The sequence below is a fragment of the Rhinichthys klamathensis genome, unplaced genomic scaffold (assembly GCF_029890125.1).
Source record: "Rhinichthys klamathensis goyatoka isolate OS25496 unplaced genomic scaffold, OSU_Roscu_1.1 h1tg000452l_1, whole genome shotgun sequence".
NCBI classification, from domain to species: Eukaryota; Metazoa; Chordata; class Actinopteri; order Cypriniformes; family Leuciscidae; genus Rhinichthys; species Rhinichthys klamathensis.
The window spans coordinates 1,615,800-1,635,834 of record NW_026606944.1 but is presented as its reverse complement, the minus strand read 5'-3'; the positions used below and the strand labels follow the sequence as shown (position 1 = coordinate 1,635,834).

General features: G+C 41.2%; 1 protein-coding gene and 1 long non-coding RNA gene across 2 annotated transcripts in view; both read right to left on the bottom strand.

Moving 5' to 3' along the window:
* Nucleotides 1–660: 660 nt before the first annotated feature.
* LOC130071705 (tripartite motif-containing protein 16-like) overlaps nt 661–20,035 on the bottom strand; it is a 30,294-nt gene continuing 10,919 nt past the window's right edge. Inside the window, exons 2-6 of the mRNA XM_056236566.1 lie at nt 18,479–18,574; nt 18,158–18,391; nt 17,600–17,759; nt 17,404–17,451; nt 661–1,518 (exon numbers count right to left, since the gene is read on the bottom strand). Coding sequence (XP_056092541.1) covers nt 944–1,518; nt 17,404–17,451; nt 17,600–17,759; nt 18,158–18,391; nt 18,479–18,574 — 1,113 coding nt within the window. The 3' untranslated portion in view covers nt 661–943. The remainder of the gene's footprint in view (nt 1,519–17,403; nt 17,452–17,599; nt 17,760–18,157; nt 18,392–18,478; nt 18,575–20,035) is intronic.
* On the bottom strand, nt 10,645–11,821 carry LOC130071716 (uncharacterized). Its single transcript, XR_008804035.1, has 2 exons — nt 10,929–11,821; nt 10,645–10,897 (listed from the first exon to the last, which is right to left on the bottom strand). It is a non-coding gene; the product is annotated as an uncharacterized LOC130071716 (long non-coding RNA).

The following is a 20,035-nucleotide window of genomic DNA, read 5'->3' as shown; positions in this document are numbered from 1 at the left end:
AGCAGAAATCAAGGAGTGGGCGATTTGACCAAAATCTTATTTCAAGATATAAGACATTTTATTTCAAATAATAACAACAATAACAATGTATCACAATGTAGATATTTTGGTCATTATAAAAATAAGAACAAGGAAGCAAATGACAAACACAAGAGATCAGAGACAGAAATCATATTCTGTTTTTCAGGAACAGAAGGTTTCTTTAACATGTAGTAAGAAACACTGGCAGAGGTCATAATCATCTTTCAGGAAGGTCAAAGGTCATCCTATAGGTCACATGGGTCAGGTTACAGTTTTCCTTCTTTCAAACTTCATATATTTCTGAGTTATCTGGATTTAACTGACAAAACTGAGATAAAAACAAGAAGGATTGAGTCGAATCATCATCAGAGTCATTAAATTCAGTTCTGTTCACGAGGAGGTTTATTTAATGTAAACTGGATTATAATAATTATGCTCATACTTTCAATGATCAAAGGATTACAGTATGATCAGATGATCTGGGTTTATATATTTTACATTTATTAATAACTGGAAATTTTATTTATCAATTTTACCCAATTTATTTTATGAAATAACACACTTTTAATGAATCCTGTATGTGATCATTTCAATTCAAAGGTAATTTTGATTAAAAATGATTTGTCACACTACAGTAAGAACTGACTGACTGTGTAATTTTAATTTGTAATAAATCATATAAAGTTTGAGAAAATACACACCGTCACTCATCATGGCTCACAAACACACACTGATCTGACTGTCTATATGAGGATTCATTACACACATTTATTCTGACATGTTATTTCACTGACAGAAGTTCAGCTGTAGAATTAATGTAATGAAGAGAAAATAAGACACTCTATAACATCTCACTGTTACTGATTTATCATGCAGCTCAAAGCATTATGGGTAGAATCTCTTTACAGTCTGTTCTCATTCATCAGCACAGTTTCACTGATGATCCAGGATAAACAATAAACCCAGGATAGAGTGTGTGAGTGAATGTGGTCTGGACTGTGTGTATGAGGCTCATTGTGTCAGAGACGCTGTAGAAGGACAGAGTTCCTGCACTGTGATCCACACACACTCCTATTCTCCTGTGATCCACACACACTCCTGTTCTCCTGTGATCCACACACACTCCTGTTCTCCTGCTGATGGGCTTTCCAGGGAGTTCAGTCACTATATTATTGTGTCTGAATGAGTAACTGGAGGAAGAACAGTCCAAACTCCAGGACTGATCATTATATCCAAACACACACTCATCACCCGATCCCTTCCTCCTGATACTCTTATATGACACTGATATATACACACCATATCCACTCCACTCAATCTCCCAGTAACAGCGTCCACACACACTCTCTCTACACAACACCTGACACACATCATCAAATCTGTCTGGGTGATCAGGATACGGCTGATCTGTGTCAGTGTTAGTAATCACTCTGTTCCCCTCAGACAGACGGAGGTGTTTATTCACTGTGTTCGGATCCAGAGTGAACTGATGGGAATCTGATGAAGAGAAAACACATCAGAATCAGGAATTATGAATCTGTCTGATCTTTTATTATAGATGAACTCTTCATGTTCAATATATCAGCAGTGTCTCAGTGCAGTTCACCACATATCCTGTGCAAATCATAATTTATTTAGTTCAGAACATAAGTTAATTTAGGATTTTTTTTACAGAAACAAATCTTAACTTGATTTAGGATTCTTATCATCTTACAAAATCTCCTCTGATCTGTAGTGAGGAAATCCTGAGTTCGGTACTCAACTCTCAGGCCTGTTGCCAAGCAACCAACAATAATAATACACTTAATAAATATCATTCTGTAATAGATTTGGTCCTGAATGAGGTTCTCTATAGGTTAGAGAGAGAGAGAGTTTAAATCTTGCTTTTTTTAATGTTAGTAATGATTTCCATTACACGAGAGTAGATGTTAAAACTTCATGCTGAATTGTACTCTGCTTTCGCTAAGATAAGCAACACTAAGACGTAGCTTTACAGTAAACTATGCTTCACCCATTTACGCTTCTTTCCATATGGTGGTGTGACTCCCCTTCTGTCCGGCGTTAACGGCCGCAGTGTACTTGGCGCGTCAGCACACACGACGGCTGCAACTTCAGTGTGGTCTCCCCAGTGGACCAGCACGACAACCGTCTGGATTGAGCCGAGTAGGGGACATCTCTAGGGTCTTCAAGTGGGCACCTTCCGTCCTCAGTGTTTCGTCGACTAGCCCACGACACCTCAAGAGGGCTCGACAGTGACTCTGGCGTCCCAGAGTCACCCCCCTCCGTCCCCCACTCAACTCAGCCCAGCTTACTGACCTCTACATCCCTCCTGCTGCTGAGACCTAACCACAATCTCTCCGCAACCCAACCATACGCGCCAACCAGTTTGACTAAGGCTGCCGAGCCCCACTGGTGCGTTAATATGCAGTTTCAGTGGCAACGGTTCCGTATGGCATACCACATTCCGTATGGCAAAACACAATATCTGCCCAACTACCCGTCATTCACGCAATATACACAGGACCGTAATGACTGTAAATACTATACAAATAAACCAACAGACTCTTCAAGTTTTCAAGAATTCTACGAAACCGTAGCGTGGCGGCCTGTACACAGCCAGCTAGAATCTTTCCGTCTCAACCACAGTCAGTTGCTGCTTCTTTCTGCTGCTTCAGATAAGTTCTTTACTGTGCGACGCAACTCTTGGCCGCTGAATCCGACGTCTCTGAGGAACCGGGTTGTAGAGTGTGGCACAAAACCTCGACAACCCACTTCCACTGGATAAACCTGGACTCTCCATCCTCGCTGTTCTGCTTCAGCGGCCAGATGAGCATACCGCAGTTTCTTCCTCTCATATGCCTCATCTACCGCATCCTCCCATGGCACTGTTAACTCTATCAGTTGAACAATGCGTGCTGATCCAGACCACAAAACAATATCTGGTCGTAGGTTAGTGGTGGCAATCTCAGGTGGAAAAATAAGCCATTGATCAAGATCAGCCAGCATCTTCCAGTCCCTAGCAGCTTCCAGTTGTCCTGGGCGAGAATTGGTGTTAGCACCTTTTCTTGGTGGTTGCTCGCCTGGGCGGAGGAATATTGTCTTCTGTGTGTAATGTTTTGCTAGAACAGGCGGCAACTTATTGGTCATACTACGCTTGCCTTCCAATGCTAAAGCCAAACATCGCAATACTTGGTCATGGCGCCAAGTAAACCGACCTTGGCTAAGAGCCACCTTACATCCTGTCAAAATGTGCCTTAATGTGGCAGGTGATGAACACCAAGGACAAGAGGGATCCTCTCCTACCCAGAGGTTTAGGTTCTGCGGTGATGGGAGAACATCATATGTTGACCTAATAAGGAAACTGATCCTACTCTCTTCCATTGACCAAAGGTCTTGCTAGGGATGGGTATCGTAAAGGTTTTAACGGTATTACTACTCTTACCGATACTGCTTATCGGTCCGGTACTTTAACGGTATTCTTATCTTTTCTTTTTGGTGTTTTTTTTTTTTTTTACATTCGGGTAATTATTAACATTTGCTTTATATTTTTAAATAAAATAAAATATCTATTTGTTATGCAGCAATGTACAGGCTTTTTTGTTTTATATACATGAGATAGGATACGATAAGCAAAAACAAGTACAAACACATGATCAACAAACAATTAAATAAAGACAAATTATATACACAGTGCTTTAATTTCAGGAAGGTCTACTAAAATTACAATCTCCCCCTCCTTGAACTGCCACCTTAACCCTCTGGGGACCAGAGTGTTTTTGGGGCCCTTTGGATGTTTTGACTTGCTCTGACATTTGTGCTTTTTTCAGTTGCTTATAAACATATTAATGGCACAGGTGAAATTAAACTCTATTTAGCACAAACAGGTCTACCATAATGTGTGAGCAACATGTATGTACATGTTTGTATTTTTGAGAGAATATTGTTTATGCGTGGTTATTGAAAAAACTAAAAAATAAAGTTTTTGAAATAAGGACACAAAAAACATACTAAATATGAGTCCACAAGACTTTTGACTAATGTACGTTGTTGCCTAGAGTTTTTGCTTCAAAATGATCTGAAAATCATTCTTCCTAATCATTCACATAAAACAATAGATTGTTTTAAATTGTGAAAAACCTTTTTTTGTTTGCCAAGGCAATATGCGGATGGGCGGAACGGCCCAACCCCTATCATGAATAATTAAGTGGTTCTCAGACAGTGACCCTGCATAATAATGAGCCTTTCATTCAGGGGTGTCACACAAGAAAGAATGTAAGGACAATATATATATATATTGTCATTGCATTCTTTCTTGTATATATATATATAGCCTACATGTGTATATATATATATATATATATATATATATATATATATATATATATATATATATATTGTCATTGCATTCTTTCTTGTATATATATATAGCCTACATGTATATATATATATATATATATATATATATACACACACACACACACACATATATATATATATATATATATATATATATATACAAACAATCAAAATATAAATGAAAGCCAGAAGCACATTTTTAGTCATACCTGGAAACAAATCCTGGTCAAATGCTATATGGGCCATTCTACAGAATTGGTTCAAAGTTACAGTTGGAAACATCTTGAAAAGAAAATAGTATTTTCCCATAAATGTCTTATAAAGTATTATTTTTTAAAGTAGACCAATACAATAAAAATAAACCAGTCGCATTTCAAAGTCGCTCGCGAAATGACCGCCAGGTGGCGCAAAGGGACATTTATCAAAACGTAAGTGGGGCTAATGTCAATTAACAGTAAGGATGAAATTCTACAAGTTATGGTAATTTACAAATAAGCCTACAACAAACATTTATTTTTAAACAAATATTTTTAAATATGCAACATGCACGTTTAAACAACAAACAATACAATCTGAACCAGCGCTTCCTGTATTGAGACATGCAGCGCGTTTCAGTTACGATCCTGGTTCCAGTGGCCTTAATACATTCACGGCTTTTTAAAATGTCACAAAGCGTTTTGAGATGGTTTTGAATGAAATATTGAAGTTTATAATTAGGGTATTTTGGCACACCACGCCGAGTGGCTATGCATTATTCTAAAATCTGGCTTTATTCTGGCATGTTCAATTAGAGTTTGACAAACGCGGCGGCGCGTTCATTTGGATTTATTTTTCTCATAACAGCTAAAAGAACTTACTGCGTAATTGTTGGTCATACAGATAAGATATCATCTTTTAAAACTGTAAAAGGTCTACTTTTATTCATGTAGGTAGGCTAAAGTAGGCCTACACTCACACAGGCTAACGACAAAACGTTTTCTCGCTCATGTGAGAAACAAACGTTTGGGCATTTCTCAGTGAGAAAATTCATAGCCGAGCGGTAGAACTGACGGTTCGATCATCAAGATGACACGGGTTCAAATCCCGATCAAACATGGTCTACTGCAAATTTTATATTTATTAATGCAGAGAGATTTGTCTAGCTCTAAAACTCTGTTACACCATACAGTTTTTTGGTTATATTTATAAAATAAAATTACCATGCATTTCCATTTTACACTAGGAACAATAGTATCGAACAGAACGACGTTGCATCTGTACCAATCGTACGAGGCTACCAATCGTAATTTTAAAAGCAGTTCTGTAAAAAAAGTAATTTTACATATATAGCCTATATACAGTATATATATATATATTTTTTATTAGGCCTATTATTATTATTATTTTGATTCCCTACAACCTAGAGTTTTTAAAAACATGGTTTTAAGTAAAGTGTGATTTGCCAGGAGGGACGGGGATTTCCTTCTGGTCTAAACATCCCTGCTTCTGCTGAATTATTTGAATCCCCACACTCCTCCCTCCACAGCTAATCAATGCTATAGGCTACTTCACCAATAGACCATATCAAATATAAAATAGAGATATGCAACAAGCACGTTTAAACAACGACAAACAATAAAATCAAAACCAGCGTTTCAGTTGTTCATTAGTTCAAGTGGCCTTAATGCATGCACGGCTTTTCAAAATTTCACAAAGCGTTTTGAGATTATTTTGAATGAAATATTGAAGTTTATAATTAAGTGTTTTGGCAGACCACGCCGAGTGGCCCTATGCATTTTTCTAAAGTCGGGTTTTATTCGAACTTTTGCTAACGACAAAAACAGTTTATCTGTCGTCTCTGTCTCCGGGAACTGCGCGTCACAAAAATGAACCGAAAGCCACTTCAGCTCAGTCACTATAAGAAATCGGCTCTGTCTAAAGCCTTTAAATGTCTAAATATTCTGGCTAATAAATGTTATCTGATTATGTAATCCATATGAAAACGAGAGGTACAGAGGATGTACTCAAACATGTAGCCTGTAAGCGCTTCCCAATGAGAAAATGACAAGGGTGAAAATCTCGCTCTAATTAAATGTAGCAGGCTAAATCGCCCTGAATTAAAATGTAAAAACAGATCAAATAATGTATTTGTTGAAATGTTGCGATATTGTTTCATTTAAGTTCATAATTATTCAATACATGTTATTTAATTTAGCAGCATTACCACGAAGCACCGTGGTTTGATATTTATTTGAATAAAAAATAAAATAAAAAAAAACTTAATTCACAAATTGCATGCCTGGTTGAAAGGATCCAAAGATCCATGTAGACTTTAATATTGAGTTGAACATTTTGTTCATGAAAACAAATTAACATGCGTTTTTTCAGATTATATTTAGTTTTGCTTGGAAAAAGCTGGCCCAAACCAGTTTTATTTCATCAATTACTGAAATAATGAAATATTTAGTAATAAACTTTTATGACAGAAATATCACTAGGCTACATGTAACTTAAATCATTTAATTCCTTCATTATCAACACTGTCTAGAATAGCGATTTAAGTGTGAATTGCGACTTCTCTTTGTGTTAAATCAGCCTCAGACTCCGATAGCCGGTGGGGGGTTGGAGGGACAGTTCAGTGCTGTATCAAGCGCGCAGGACAATAGGCATAGGTGTTAATGTTCCTCTTTCATATGGAGAGCGAGGGAGACTAAATAAACTTGTTAAAAAGAGATTCAGCGCGAGAGAGGCAAAGAAAAACGCATGTTTTAATTTAATTATGTTGCTTTGGACAATTTTCGTTTTGTAGGCCTACTGTTTTAATTGTTTAATATAGCTGTCATTTCTTTGGCAATACAAATTTAAAATGTCGCAAGAATAAGATTAGCCTAGTGTTTCTTATTTTGCATCGCAAAAGAAATAAACTCTAAACCCGATGCAACCCTGTTTTAAATTAAAAAAACTGTCCCGACACTTTATTTAAACCTTGAAATGTTCGAACTTGGTTTCAAACTTAAGTAATTTTAGTGTTCTTTTACATTACACAATAATTTAGCAGACTAAAGACGTGCTTCTTCATTTTCAGATGCAATCGGCTGACAATCTTCCTTCATCAGTTTATGTCCTTTGTGCAGCGCTGCGGTTTCAGGAATGTAGCAAATTTATGTTGTAATAATAATTAAACAAAACTCTTGACTTTAAATAAGTAAACAGTTATAAACAGTTAGCTATTTAAGCATCAAGAAGGTTAAATATAAACGCTGTTGGCCAACATCGGTTAACAACATGTATGCTACATTGAGATTCGATCTCGAGTCGATTGAAGCTCCTCGAAGCTCGTGTTGTTGCGTTAACCACTGAGCTATCGTCTGTACGTCTGTAAATGTTTTTATTGCAATGTTTTACTTTTTCATTATTTATTCAATTTCATTTCAGTAGCCTAATTTCAGTATTGTGATTATGAATTATTTTAACTACGTTTCACTTGTTGAATTCATCTGCTACCAGCTTTCAATCGCTCTGAATCAGTGCGGTGCGGCAGCAGATTACGCATTAGAGAGAATAAACAAACACTTTTCAGAGTCTATGATTGTAGCGCCTCTTGGCGGTAAAAGGCAGAAAATACACCCCACATTTTACCGCCGCGGTGGAACGGCTGATGTGGGCATTGTCATGGCTTGCCTCAACATTTGCGTTTGAATAGCGCGCGTCCTCCATGGGCGTGTCAGATTAACGCGTAATGAAGTGTAATGAGCTGGGGAAAAAAAATCTGACAGCACTCTCTTTTCATACAGATTACATAAACTGAGAATATTTGTTTTTTATATAAATTACATCATTGAAAAGAAGAGAATTCAAGCTTCATAAAGAAAAATCTCTCGTGCCTGTATGACAAGTATTTGCAGAGTTAGAGTTAATTTTTCGGACGTGTTTCAGAATGGACTGCACTGACAGAGAGAAGGCAAAACTCGCATCATGTTTATTTTTCTTTATTTGACAAAAAGCACAAAACTTTGTTTTTATTGTGAGTATACAGAAAAATAATAGACAATTAACAGGATCGATTGATGTATAACACTTATATGTACGATCAAAATCAACAGAGTATTTTAAGTCTATTTTTCTGCTATGTGAAAAAAAAACGGCAAAACGCGCGGGCGCGTTTCTGGTCCCCAGAGGGTTAACGTGGTGGAGGGGTTTGAGTACCCGAATGACCCTAGGAGCTATGTTGTCTGGGGCTATATGCCCCTGGTAGGGTCTCCCAAGGCAAACAGGTCCTAGGCGACGGGTCTGACTAAGAGCGGTTCAAAATCCCCTTATGATGGACAAACATCCAAGGACCGTGACGTCGCCCGGTATGGCGCAGCCGGGGCCCCACCCTGGAGCCAGGCCCGGGGTTGGGGCTCGTATGCGAGCGCCTGGTGGCCGGGCCTCTTCCCACGGGGTCCGGCCGGGCTCAGCCCGAAGGAGTGACGTGGGAGCGCCTTCCCGTGGGCTCACCACCTGCAGGAAGAGCCGTAAGGGGCCGGTGCAGAGAGGATTGGGTGACAGTCGACGGCGGGGACCTCGACGACCCGATCCCTGGACACGGAAACTAGCCTTAGGGACGTGGAACATCACCTCGCTGGCGGGGAAGGAGCCTGAGATGGTGCGTGAGGTTGAGAGGTTCCGACTAGAGATAGTCGGGATCACCTCTACGCATGGCTTGGGCTCTGGAACCACACTCCTTGAGAGAGGATGGACTCTTCACCACTCTGGAGTTGCCCATGGTGAGAGGCGACGGGCTGGTGTGGGTTTGCTTATAGCCCCCCAGCTCAGCCGCCATGTGTTGGAGTTTATCCCGGTGAACGAGAGGGTCGTTTCCCTGCGCCTACGGGTCGGGGATAGGTCTCTCACTGTCGTGTGTGCCTACGGGCCAAACGGCAGTGCAGAGTACCCGGCCTTCTTGGGGTCTCTGGGAGGAGTGCTGGAAAGTGCTCCGACTGGGGACTCCGTCGTTCTACTGGGGGACTTCAACGCTCACGTGGGCAGCGACAGTGACACCTGGAGGGGCGTGATTGGGAGGAACGGCCCCCCCCCCCCCCGACCTGAACCCGAGCGGTGTTCAGTTATTGGACTTCTGTGCTAGTTACAGTTTCTCCATAACGAACACCATGTTCAAGCATAAGGGTGTCCACCAGTGCACGTGGCACCAGGACACCCTAGGTCGCAGGTCGATGATCGACTTTGTGGTCGTTTCATCTGACCTGCGGCCGTATGTCTTGGACACTCGGGTGAAGAGAGGGGCGGAGATGTCAACTGATCACCACCTGGTGGTGAGTTGGATCCGATGCCGGGGGAGGAGGCTGGACAGACTCGGCAGACCCAAGCATACTGTAAGGGTTTGCTGGGAACGTTTGGCCGAGTCTCCTGTCAGAGAGATCTTCAACTCCCACCTCCGGCGGAGCCACGACCGGATCCCGAGGGAGGCTGGAGATATTGAGTCTGAGTGGACCATGTTTTCCACCTCCATTGTCGAAGCGGCTGCTCGGAGCTGTGGCCGTAAGGTCTCCGGTGCCTGTCGAGGCGGCAATCCCCGAACCCGGTGGTGGACACCGGAAGTAAAGGATGCCGTCAAGCTGAAGAAGGAGTCCTATCGGGCCTGGTTGGCTTGTGGGACTCCTGAGACAGCTGACAGGTACCGGCAGGCCAAGCGGACTGCAGCCCGGGTGGTTGTGGAGGCAAAAACTCGGGCCTGGGAGGAGTTCGGTGAGGCCATGGAGAAGGACTATCGGCTGGCCTCGAAGAGATTCTGGCAAACTCTCCGCCGCCTCAGGAGAGGGAAACAATGCCCTACCAACGCTGTTTACAGTGGAGGTGGGCGGCTGTTGACCTCAACTGGGGATGTCGTCGGACGGTGGAAGGAATACTTCGAGGATCTCCTCAATCCCGTCGTCACGTCTTCTATTGAGGAAGCAGAGGCTGAGGGCTCAGAGGTGGACTCGTCCATCACCCTAGCTGAGGTCACCGAGGTAGTCAAGAAACTCCTCGGTGGCAAGGCACCCGGGGTGGATGAGATCCGCCCTGAGTACCTCAAGTCTCTGGATGTTGTGGGGCTGTCTTGGCTGACACGCCTCTGCAGCATCGCGTGGCGGTCGGGGACAGTGCCTCTGGGATGGCAGACCGGGATGGTGGTCCCTCTTTTTAAGAAGGGGGACCGGAGGGTGTGTTCCAACTAAAGGGGGATCACACTTCTCAGCCTCCCTGGGAAAGTCTATGCCAGGGTATTGGAGAAGAGAATACGGCTGATAGTGGAACCTCGGATTCAGGAGGAACAGTGCGGTTTTCGTCCGGGCCGTGGAACACTGGACCAGCTCTATACTCTCTACAGGGTGCTGGAGGGTTCATGGGAGTTTGCCCAACCAGTCCACATGTGCTTTGTGGATTTGGAGAAGGCATTCGACTGTGTCCCTCGCGGCGGCCTGTGGAGGGTGCTCCGGGAGTATGGGGTCCGGGGTCCTTTGCTAAGGGCTGTCCGGTCCCTGTATGACCGAAGCAGGAGCTTGGTTCGCATTGACGGTAGTAAGTCAGACTTCTTCCCGGTGCATGTTGGACTCCGGCAGGGCTGCCCTTTGTCGCCGGTTCTGTTCATAGTTTTTATGGACAGAATTTCTAGGCGCAGCCAGGGGCCGGAGGGTGTCAGGTTTGGGGACAACGCGATTGCGTCGCTGCTTTTTGCGGATGATGTTGTCGTGTTGGCCCCTTCACACCAGGACCTTCAGCATGCACTGGGACGGTTTGCAGCCGAGTGTGAAGCGGCTGGGATGAAAATCAGCACCTCCAAATCCGAGGCCATGGTCCTCAGTCGGAAAAGGGTGGCTTGCTCACTTCAGGTTGGTGGAGAGATCCTTCCTCAAGTGGAGGAGTTTAAGTATCTTGGGGTTTTGTTCACGAGTGAGGGAAGGATGGAACGGGAGATTGACAGACGGATCGGTGCAGCTTCTGCAGTAATTCGGTCGATGTGGTGAAGAAGGAGCTGAGCCATAAGGCAAAGCTCTCGATTTACCGGTCAATCTACGTTCCTACTCTCACCTATGGTCATGAGCTTTGGGTCATGACCGAAAGGACAAGATCCCGGATACAGGCGGCCGAAATGAGCTTTCTCCGCAGGGTGGCTGGGCGATCCCTTAGAGATAGGGTGAGAAGCTCGGTCACTCGGGAGGAGCTCAGAGTAGAGCCGCTGCTCCTCCACATCGAGAAGGGTCAGCTGAGGTGGCTCGGGCATCTGTTCCGGATGCCTCCTGGACGCCTTCCCGGGGAGGTGTTCCGGGCACGTCCCACTGGGAGGAGACCCCGGGGAAGACCTAGGACACGCTGGAGAGACTATGTCTCCCGGCTGGCCTGGGAACGCCTCGGTGTCCCCCCGGAAGAGCTGGAGGAAGTGTCCAGGGAGAGGGAAGTCTGGGCATCTCTGCTCAGACTACTGCCCCCGCGACCCGGCCCCGGATAAGCGGAAGAAGATGGATGGATGGATATATACACAGTGCTTTAATTTCAGGAAGGTCTACTAAAATTACTTTTCAGGTAAGTGTTTCTTTAGTAATCAAATGTAAAATAACAGTGCACAGTTTATCATAGATAGATTAATACTTATTAAAGTTTAAGTTATTCATTCAAGAGCTGTATTTTCTCTGCCTTTTGTTGTTTGATTCGCATTAATGGCTCAATCGTCACAGGTTTATTAGACTACTGCCCCTTTAAGACCGAGTGCAGATCTGACTAACTGACCAACTATGTACGTCCATTTAAGACATAAACTGTGTTCAGTGAATCTCAGAGCTGGTAATTTTTATATTTTTATGTATATTTGATAGTTTAGATGCACACATGAAGCCCAAAGTTACTTTTCTTGTCTGGTTGCAGTCCATTTCGGAGCACGTTGCTTTGTGAACAGCGTCTCTTGCGCATATTTTTGTGCTTTTAATAGCTATTTTAATGATTAAACGCGTCCGCAATTTAGCAACAGTAGAGACTGCATTTTACAACAATCACAGATTGTGCTGATTCTGATGGTACGTTTGGGTCTTAGGTAGAAATGACAGCGCATTGCTGTGAAGGGAAGGAAGTTGCTCTCTAGACAGAATGCGTCTAGTTTGTAATAGTTTCATCTCAAATATCTTCTTTTTATAATCTTTGAAAGGCAAAATCTAAAATAAAATTAGAATAATATCCCAGATCTAAAGTGTAACCACGTTTGAATGTTTAGTTCTGTCCTCATTGTCACTCATTAACCAGGGCTGACGTGTTGTGCGCGCTGTGGCTCCGCGTGAGAGATCGCTGTCTCTCTCCTCTGGACTGCGAATAGCAAAATTGCATCACAGACAAATGGTTTAATATTATTATAGAACTGGCTGGCGAGATAAATATGTTCAAGATTACGTCTTTATAGCAATAATAAGTAGTACGTGTATTTTCTTAATTTCTTCAGTACCGACAGCAGAACCGATAACGTCCGAGCTTATCGATACTGCGGTCTTTCAAAATTCAGCCCCGGGGCCCGTTTAATACCGGGTTTCAGTACCCATCCCTAGGTCTTGCCAGCCCACTTTGCGTTGTTCCACACTCTGCCATCTCATCCACTCTCCCTGCTTGGCCTGGGAAATAGCCTTTATACACCTCATCCTCTCCTCCTGCTTTCGCACCTCGTTGACTACCAGCTTCCTCCTTTGAGCTGGACCTGCCTTGCGCCATTTAGGAGGAGCTAAACTGAGCCCAAAACCCCCTCTTCCATGCTGTACAGTGGCCACAGCAACCTTGGCAGTAGACCAAACTGAAAGCACCAGAGTTTTAGTTTGCCTTGTAGAGCACAGCTGTTTATGCTCTTCAACCCTTCCACTGCTTGTCGTCTAACTTCTCCCACTCGAACTGTGTCCTTTAGATCCCTATCGTACCATCTCCCAAGACTCTTCACTGGCTTCTCAGAAACTGTTGATATTGCCTCACCATTAATGAAGAATGTTTTATCTACTACCTTTCCTTTAACTATCGAGATGCTCTTTGATTTAGAGGGCTTAAATTGCATTCGTGCCCATTCAATATTATCTGTTAACTTCCCCAATAACCGATTAGTGCAGGCTACTGTTGTAGTCATGGTTGTCATGTCATCCATGTATGCTATGATTGGTGGTAGTTGCATCCCAGAAGCCAAGCGCTCTCCTCCTACTACCCATCTTGATGCCCTAATGATTACTTCCATTGCCATGGTAAAAGCCAGTGGAGAAATGGTGCATCCTGCCATTATTCCAACCTCTAAGCATTGCCATGCGGTGCTGAATTTTGGCAGAGGTGGGAGTAAGTCACACATGTGCAAGTCACAAGCAAGTCTCAAGTCTTAACCTTCGAGTCTCAAGCAAGTCCAAGTCAATTTTTTATAGAAGCAAGCAAGTCAAGTCAAGTCACTGCCTTATGTCAAGCAAGTCAAGTCAAAGCTTGCAAAGCAAGTCGTAGCTTGGGTCACAAGTCACTGGCAAGTCATACAAACGTTTGATGATTTCACTGAATTTATATATTAAAATAAGTTAAAACTACATAAGTTGTGGACTATGGTTTTATTTGCAACATATTTTTTTTAAATATGCATTTCCACATACAGCTGAGTGGTTACTACAATAAAAATCTAAAAAATAAATACAATTTCAAACTACACAGCCTAAAATGTAAATCTAACTGAAATTAGGCCAACATTAAAGCATTAAAAAATAAATATGCCTCAAACATTGCAGAAGACCATTAAAAGGTATTAAACAATTCACAATTCAAGTATAATGGTTCCTATGCCACCAAATGGCATTCTTCAAACTGGCATCCCCTTTATATAAGTTATATAACAGCCGTTGGCATTTAGCCTATTATGAAGTTAAAACCGCCAATAGGTGGCGCCAAATCACCGTCTTAATGTACGAGTCATAGAAGCAGTCAACTGATTTGTTCAAAATGACAGATTCGTTCTGGAACTAAGCAACTAGGTCACTGAATCACAAATACGCATAACTCTTTCTGTGGCTTGTTTGGAACTATTGTCATTGGAGAAATAGAGCAAAAACAGAAAATATTTGGAATATTATGTCTAAAATGTCACATCACAATATGCACTCTTTGTTTACTGAACTGTTTTATAAAATCATCACATTTGCAATCGCGCCAATAATCTGGAAATATTTTTTTATATATGTTATAATTATGAAAATAACTCATACTAGGGCCATTTTTCCACCACATTTTGAATTTTGGGTGCATATTAATTCTGCTGGCATTTTTTGCCACCAACCCCCTGATAACATTAAGAGAAACATAAACGACAAAACTAACAGTTTTCTATATTGTTTTTCGTCATTGGAAAGAACAACATTTTTGGCTTTAAAGCATGATTTAAAAAGAAATGTTATACAAAACATATACCATCATTAAGTATCATTTGAATATTGACAACATTAAGCTACATTTGAAAACATAATTGTGTATAAAGAGGCATGCTGTTTTGACCAATATTATTCTCTCTAGATTTAAAGATAGTCAAATTAACTATAACAAACAGGTTAAACAAGCCATAGCTTAGGCCTACTTTTAGACGTGGTGAATGAAGTTCGACTGTTCGAGGTTGTGATGGTCGTCCGATATCCCTTGCCAGTTATTATGCGTACAACAAATCTTCTTGCATGAATATGGTCATTTTCTAGTGTTTATAACCAAAAAGATACGACGCAGGGAGATGTTTTTGTATTTAGTGCGCTCACCGCGATGTAGGCTATTTCTGGGCTTGTGCAGCGTCACGCAATCGCGCAGAATCTGATGACTGACGTCAATGGTTCCGTTGCTTTCATTTTGTTTATCAATGGATGTTGCAATGATTTATATAAAAATGTATATCAAGTCATTCTCGAGTCATACCGTTCAAGTCAAGTCAAGTCTCAAGTCATTGGATCTCAAGTCAAAGTCAAGTCGAGTCATTTTCTTCATTTAGTCAAGCAAGTCTCAAGTCCTTAAATTTGCGACTCGAGTCTGACTCGAGTCAAGTCATGTGACTCGAGTCCCCCATCTCTGAATTTTGGAGTTGAGAAACTAAATAGCAAATCTCCAAAATAGGCTTTCACTAAATTTGTTATTGACATTGGTACTCTGAAAAAATCAAATGCTGCCCAAAGAAGCTCATGTGGCACTGAACCATATGCATTAGCCAAATCCAGGAATGTCACGTGGAGCTCCTTCCTCTCCTTTTTAGCTGACTGAATTTGTTGCCAGATAACATTGATGTGTTTTAAGCATCCTGAGAACCCTGGAATGCCCGCTTTTTGAACTGAAGTGTCAACGAAGCCATTCTTTAATAGGTAGGTGGAAAATCTCTGAGCAATAATGCTGAAGAAAATCTTACCTTCAACGTTTTATAGTGAAATAGGACGAAACTGACTGATGCTGGTAGCATCTTTTTCTTTAGGTATAAAAACTCCACCTGCTCTGCACCATGCTCTAGGAGAGGCGTAATAGTTATGCTCTCTGTCCCACTTTGTAAAAGTGCAGATTTTTTTGTTTATAAAAGCCAGTAAAGACATTATGTTAATAAACCTTTATATTTTAACTGACAAAGGCAAATAGATGAAATGTTTGTACTTTTTTAATCTCCTGCTTGAACCTGATAAAAGTATGTTTAAAGTGCAGACCTTTTTGCATTTTCATATTTGAAATCGTTTAAAATAACCCTATTTTTTATTTTCTTTCTGCTCATCAAAAAATATCAGATGAAAAACACCTCCACACATTCCACATTTTTATTTTACATTTTTAAATATTCTAATAAAAAATGTTTCTTTAAAATCATAGGGATATTTCACAATATGTTTTTACTGTATTGTGGATCAAATAAATCCAGCAGAAAAGACTTCTTTCATAAACATTAAAAACCTTTGTTACGTACGCTATATGGAGGAATGCATGTTGTATGTGTGTGTGTGTGTGTGTGTGTGTGTGGTTAGGCTGTTTTGTGTGTTTCAGATTTCATTAGATCCACAGCCTGTCATTCTTCACCAGGGAAGATGATTATTAAATACTGATTATCACTGTTATTAGAGTCCTTGTATACTGTGTGTTAGATATTTGACTGAAACCTTCTTTGTTAGGATTATGGTTGTAAAGTGTATAGTTGCATTTGTACTGTTGTGTCTTCAAGCCGTCGCGTTGCGTGTGAGTACATTATGCATTGTAGGACGTCCTGTTGTTTTACACACAGTAAGTTTAGAAGAGAGTGCCCCCCTGATAAATATCATTATCATTAGTTTCACAAGGATTAAAAAAAGCCATGGGAATAGAAAGTATTACATTAACTTTTTAGAAATTTGGCACTGAAACCTTAATTACATAGATTATCATAAATTGCAGCCAATCAGCAAACAAGAAGCATTCATATTAATATTTCCAATCTAAAACAAGAACAAGAAGAAAAAAAAAACCAAAGTGTCCATATGCTAAACGCAGAAGTTGTTTTCACTGGAAGTTCGGCAGCTGCGCTACAGAAAGCTGAAGGAAACACTAAAGTAAATAGTCTTTGCTATGGAAGTGAGACACCGTCTAATCTGGCCATCATGTCATCATCATCATCATTACCTTTATGTCCCATAAACCCCCTTAGGAGGTCATTGGGGCACCACAGACATTCTATTGACTAGTATAATCTGGTCACATTGGTGTAAACTGGCAGGTCGCACACGGTCTACACTGGACGCCAAATCACGACAGTGAACGCACACAGAACCCATTATAATCAGTGACACTGGACGAGCGGATGCTACGTTATATTTCTGACGCGCTTGTGCTACTGACAACAGGACAAATGCATTGGCAACTTTCGAGTTGTGTAGAATGTAGTTAGAATGTTGCAGAGCATTTTGAGAAACCCCCGTTGAGAAACACTAATATACATAATATACAAAACTCTTCTGTCATGTTGTCTTTCTCCTTCTACAGGAAGAACATGAAGACACTCAGTGAGTTTCTCTGCTGGTTTTCTTAGTGACTTACATTGTAGGAAGTCATTCCTGGTTCTGGGAACAATGTTGGTGAAAGTGACTGTGGAAATGAAGACATGAAGAGTGTGATTATCATGAGAGAAAATTATCCCTGCATCCGTTCCTAAGACATTTCTAATATGATCTTCTACATGATATGAGATGATGGAGGATGATTTCTGAGAGCTGATGGATCTCCAGGACTTTACCTCTGTCAGAGATCTTCTTCAGCTCCTCTTTGCAGAAATCCTCCAGTTTGTCTCTCAGCTGACGGACAGATTCTCTTACGCCATCAAAAGAGGAGAGAGAACTGAAGGGATTGTCATTAACGTCTGTAGATTCAGGAGGAGCTGAGAGAGACTGGAAACTCTACAGAAAACAGAAATCAAAGCTCATCACCTCCACACTTCATCAAACCTGCACTACTGGCAGATCTGAGCGGCTCTTGTTGATCTTTAGTAGTGAAACTGGTGCCATCAACTTCATGGATTTCACATTGTTATAAATAAAGGTTTGAACTTTTTGTTTGGAAGCTCAATATATCTTTTAGAAAAGTGTTTCCTCAGAGATTTCCAGAGCTGAACTGCATTTGTAAGTCGTCTCTTTCAATAGAAGAAGATCAGATGAGAGTCTGACTGATGATGATATAATAACCGAACACACAGATCAACACTTCAGTCAACGGCTCATTCTGCTCTCATGAAATGTTTCTCTGTGAGTCTCTTGCTCAAGTCCACTATGCTCCTGTTCTTCTAGATCTCTGTTACCTGCAGGAACTGGATGTGATCCTGTGTGTGTGAAAGCTGCTCCAGCTCAGCGTATCTCCTCCTCAGATCATTGATCTCCTGCTCCAGTCGCTCCAGTCGTCCTTTAGCTCGACTCACTGCAGTCTTTTCCTGATCTCTGATCCGCTGTGTCGCCTCAGAGCGGCTTCTCTCAATGGAGTGGATGAGCTCAGTGAAGATCCTCTCACTGTCCTCCACTGCTGTCTGTGCAGAGCGCTGTTACACACACACATCACAATCACACAGTGGCTTCAGTGAGTCCTGACTGAGACGTCTCAAACTTCTCTTCTTCTCCAGACTCACCTTATGAGACGCCACAGCCTCTCTCAGCTGCTGAAGATCTTTCTCTCTCTGCTGGATCCTCTGCTGGAACGACCTCTGCGTCTCCTTCAGCTGGTGCTAAAGGACAAACCAATGACAGGAGAAACATCACATTAATCATCAGGTAAACAGATATGAATCCAGTATCAGTGAAGTGGTGCGATTGAGGGGTTAAAGGTCTTGCATGATAAGATTATAGGTTCAATCAGAAGTGCCAACATTATTTCATCAAGTTTTATAGCCTGGCTTTGTAAAGATAGTTCACCTAGAAATATATGTTCTTCATTGTTCACTCATCCTCATGTCTTTCCAAAATTGTATGTTTTCTCTTGCAGGACACAAAAGAAGATATTATGGAATGTCTTTGTTTCTAAAGCCCAAATACTGAAATACTGTTTTAAATGGGTCCTATTATGCTTTCCTCCATGTTAATCTGTCTTTAGTGAGTAAAGTTTATGTTTGAGCATGAAAAAGTCCCTCCAGAAGGAGTTATTCTCTATATGAGTGTCACGTGTCACTAGCCGTGTTTCCATTACCCTTCAAATTGCGCAAACTGAAATTGCGAATTGAAAATGCGCACAATGGAAACAAGTAAATTTAATAATAAACTCCCGTTTATTGAGGTGTTATTTTAGGCAATTCGAAAAAGGAATATTTCACAAAACTGCAATGGAAACAGTTTTTGCGCATTTACAGTCACCTGATTTAGAAGGCATGGTGTGTTTGGACAGAATAAGAGAAAGAGTTCTTTATTAAATTCATAAAAGAAAAAAGAATTACAGGAATACTGGATTCTAAACCTCAAAGAAATGCCACAATCAAGACCTCGGAGCAGATATGAGGGAGAAACACCTCATATGTGCCGTTCACAGTATAAGGGTTTTTACTTGCCATTAATGCTTGGATAACACACCACGTCTCCTTCCATTAATAATAATATTGTCTTGTGCGGTGGCTGATATATATATAAACCTACCAACATCCGTTGCCATGATTTTTGTAATGACTTATCGCGAGAAAAAAAAAGACGTTTTAGTCGCATAACATCGGTTAATGGAAACTCTGTCATTTCGCAATATTTTTTTATCGATATAAAAAAAAAAAAAAAAAAACGCACCTACTATCTCTGACTTCCCTGAAATTGTAGTCATGAGTTTTCTTCCGGAATGAAAACGCCACAATATCCCTCAATTAGTGCAAGTTTTTGAAAAAAAAAAAAACGTTTTGATGGGATTCACGGCAACAAACGGCAACCCTCCCCAGGCATTGTGTTTTTTTCTGTGTGGAGCAGTGTTGGGCAAGTTACTTTTAAAAAGTAATTAGTTACAGTTACTAGTTACTTCTTCCAAAAAGTAACTAAATTAGTTACTCAGTTACAAATTTTAAAAGTAACTAGTTACTTAAGAAAGTAACTATTGCGTTACTTTCAAGTAAAATTACATTTTAAATGCTCAAATGTGACCCCACCTCTACCCCTATTTAACGGAACTTAAAACACATGTGCATGTTCAATTATTTATGATAAATCTGAATTTTATA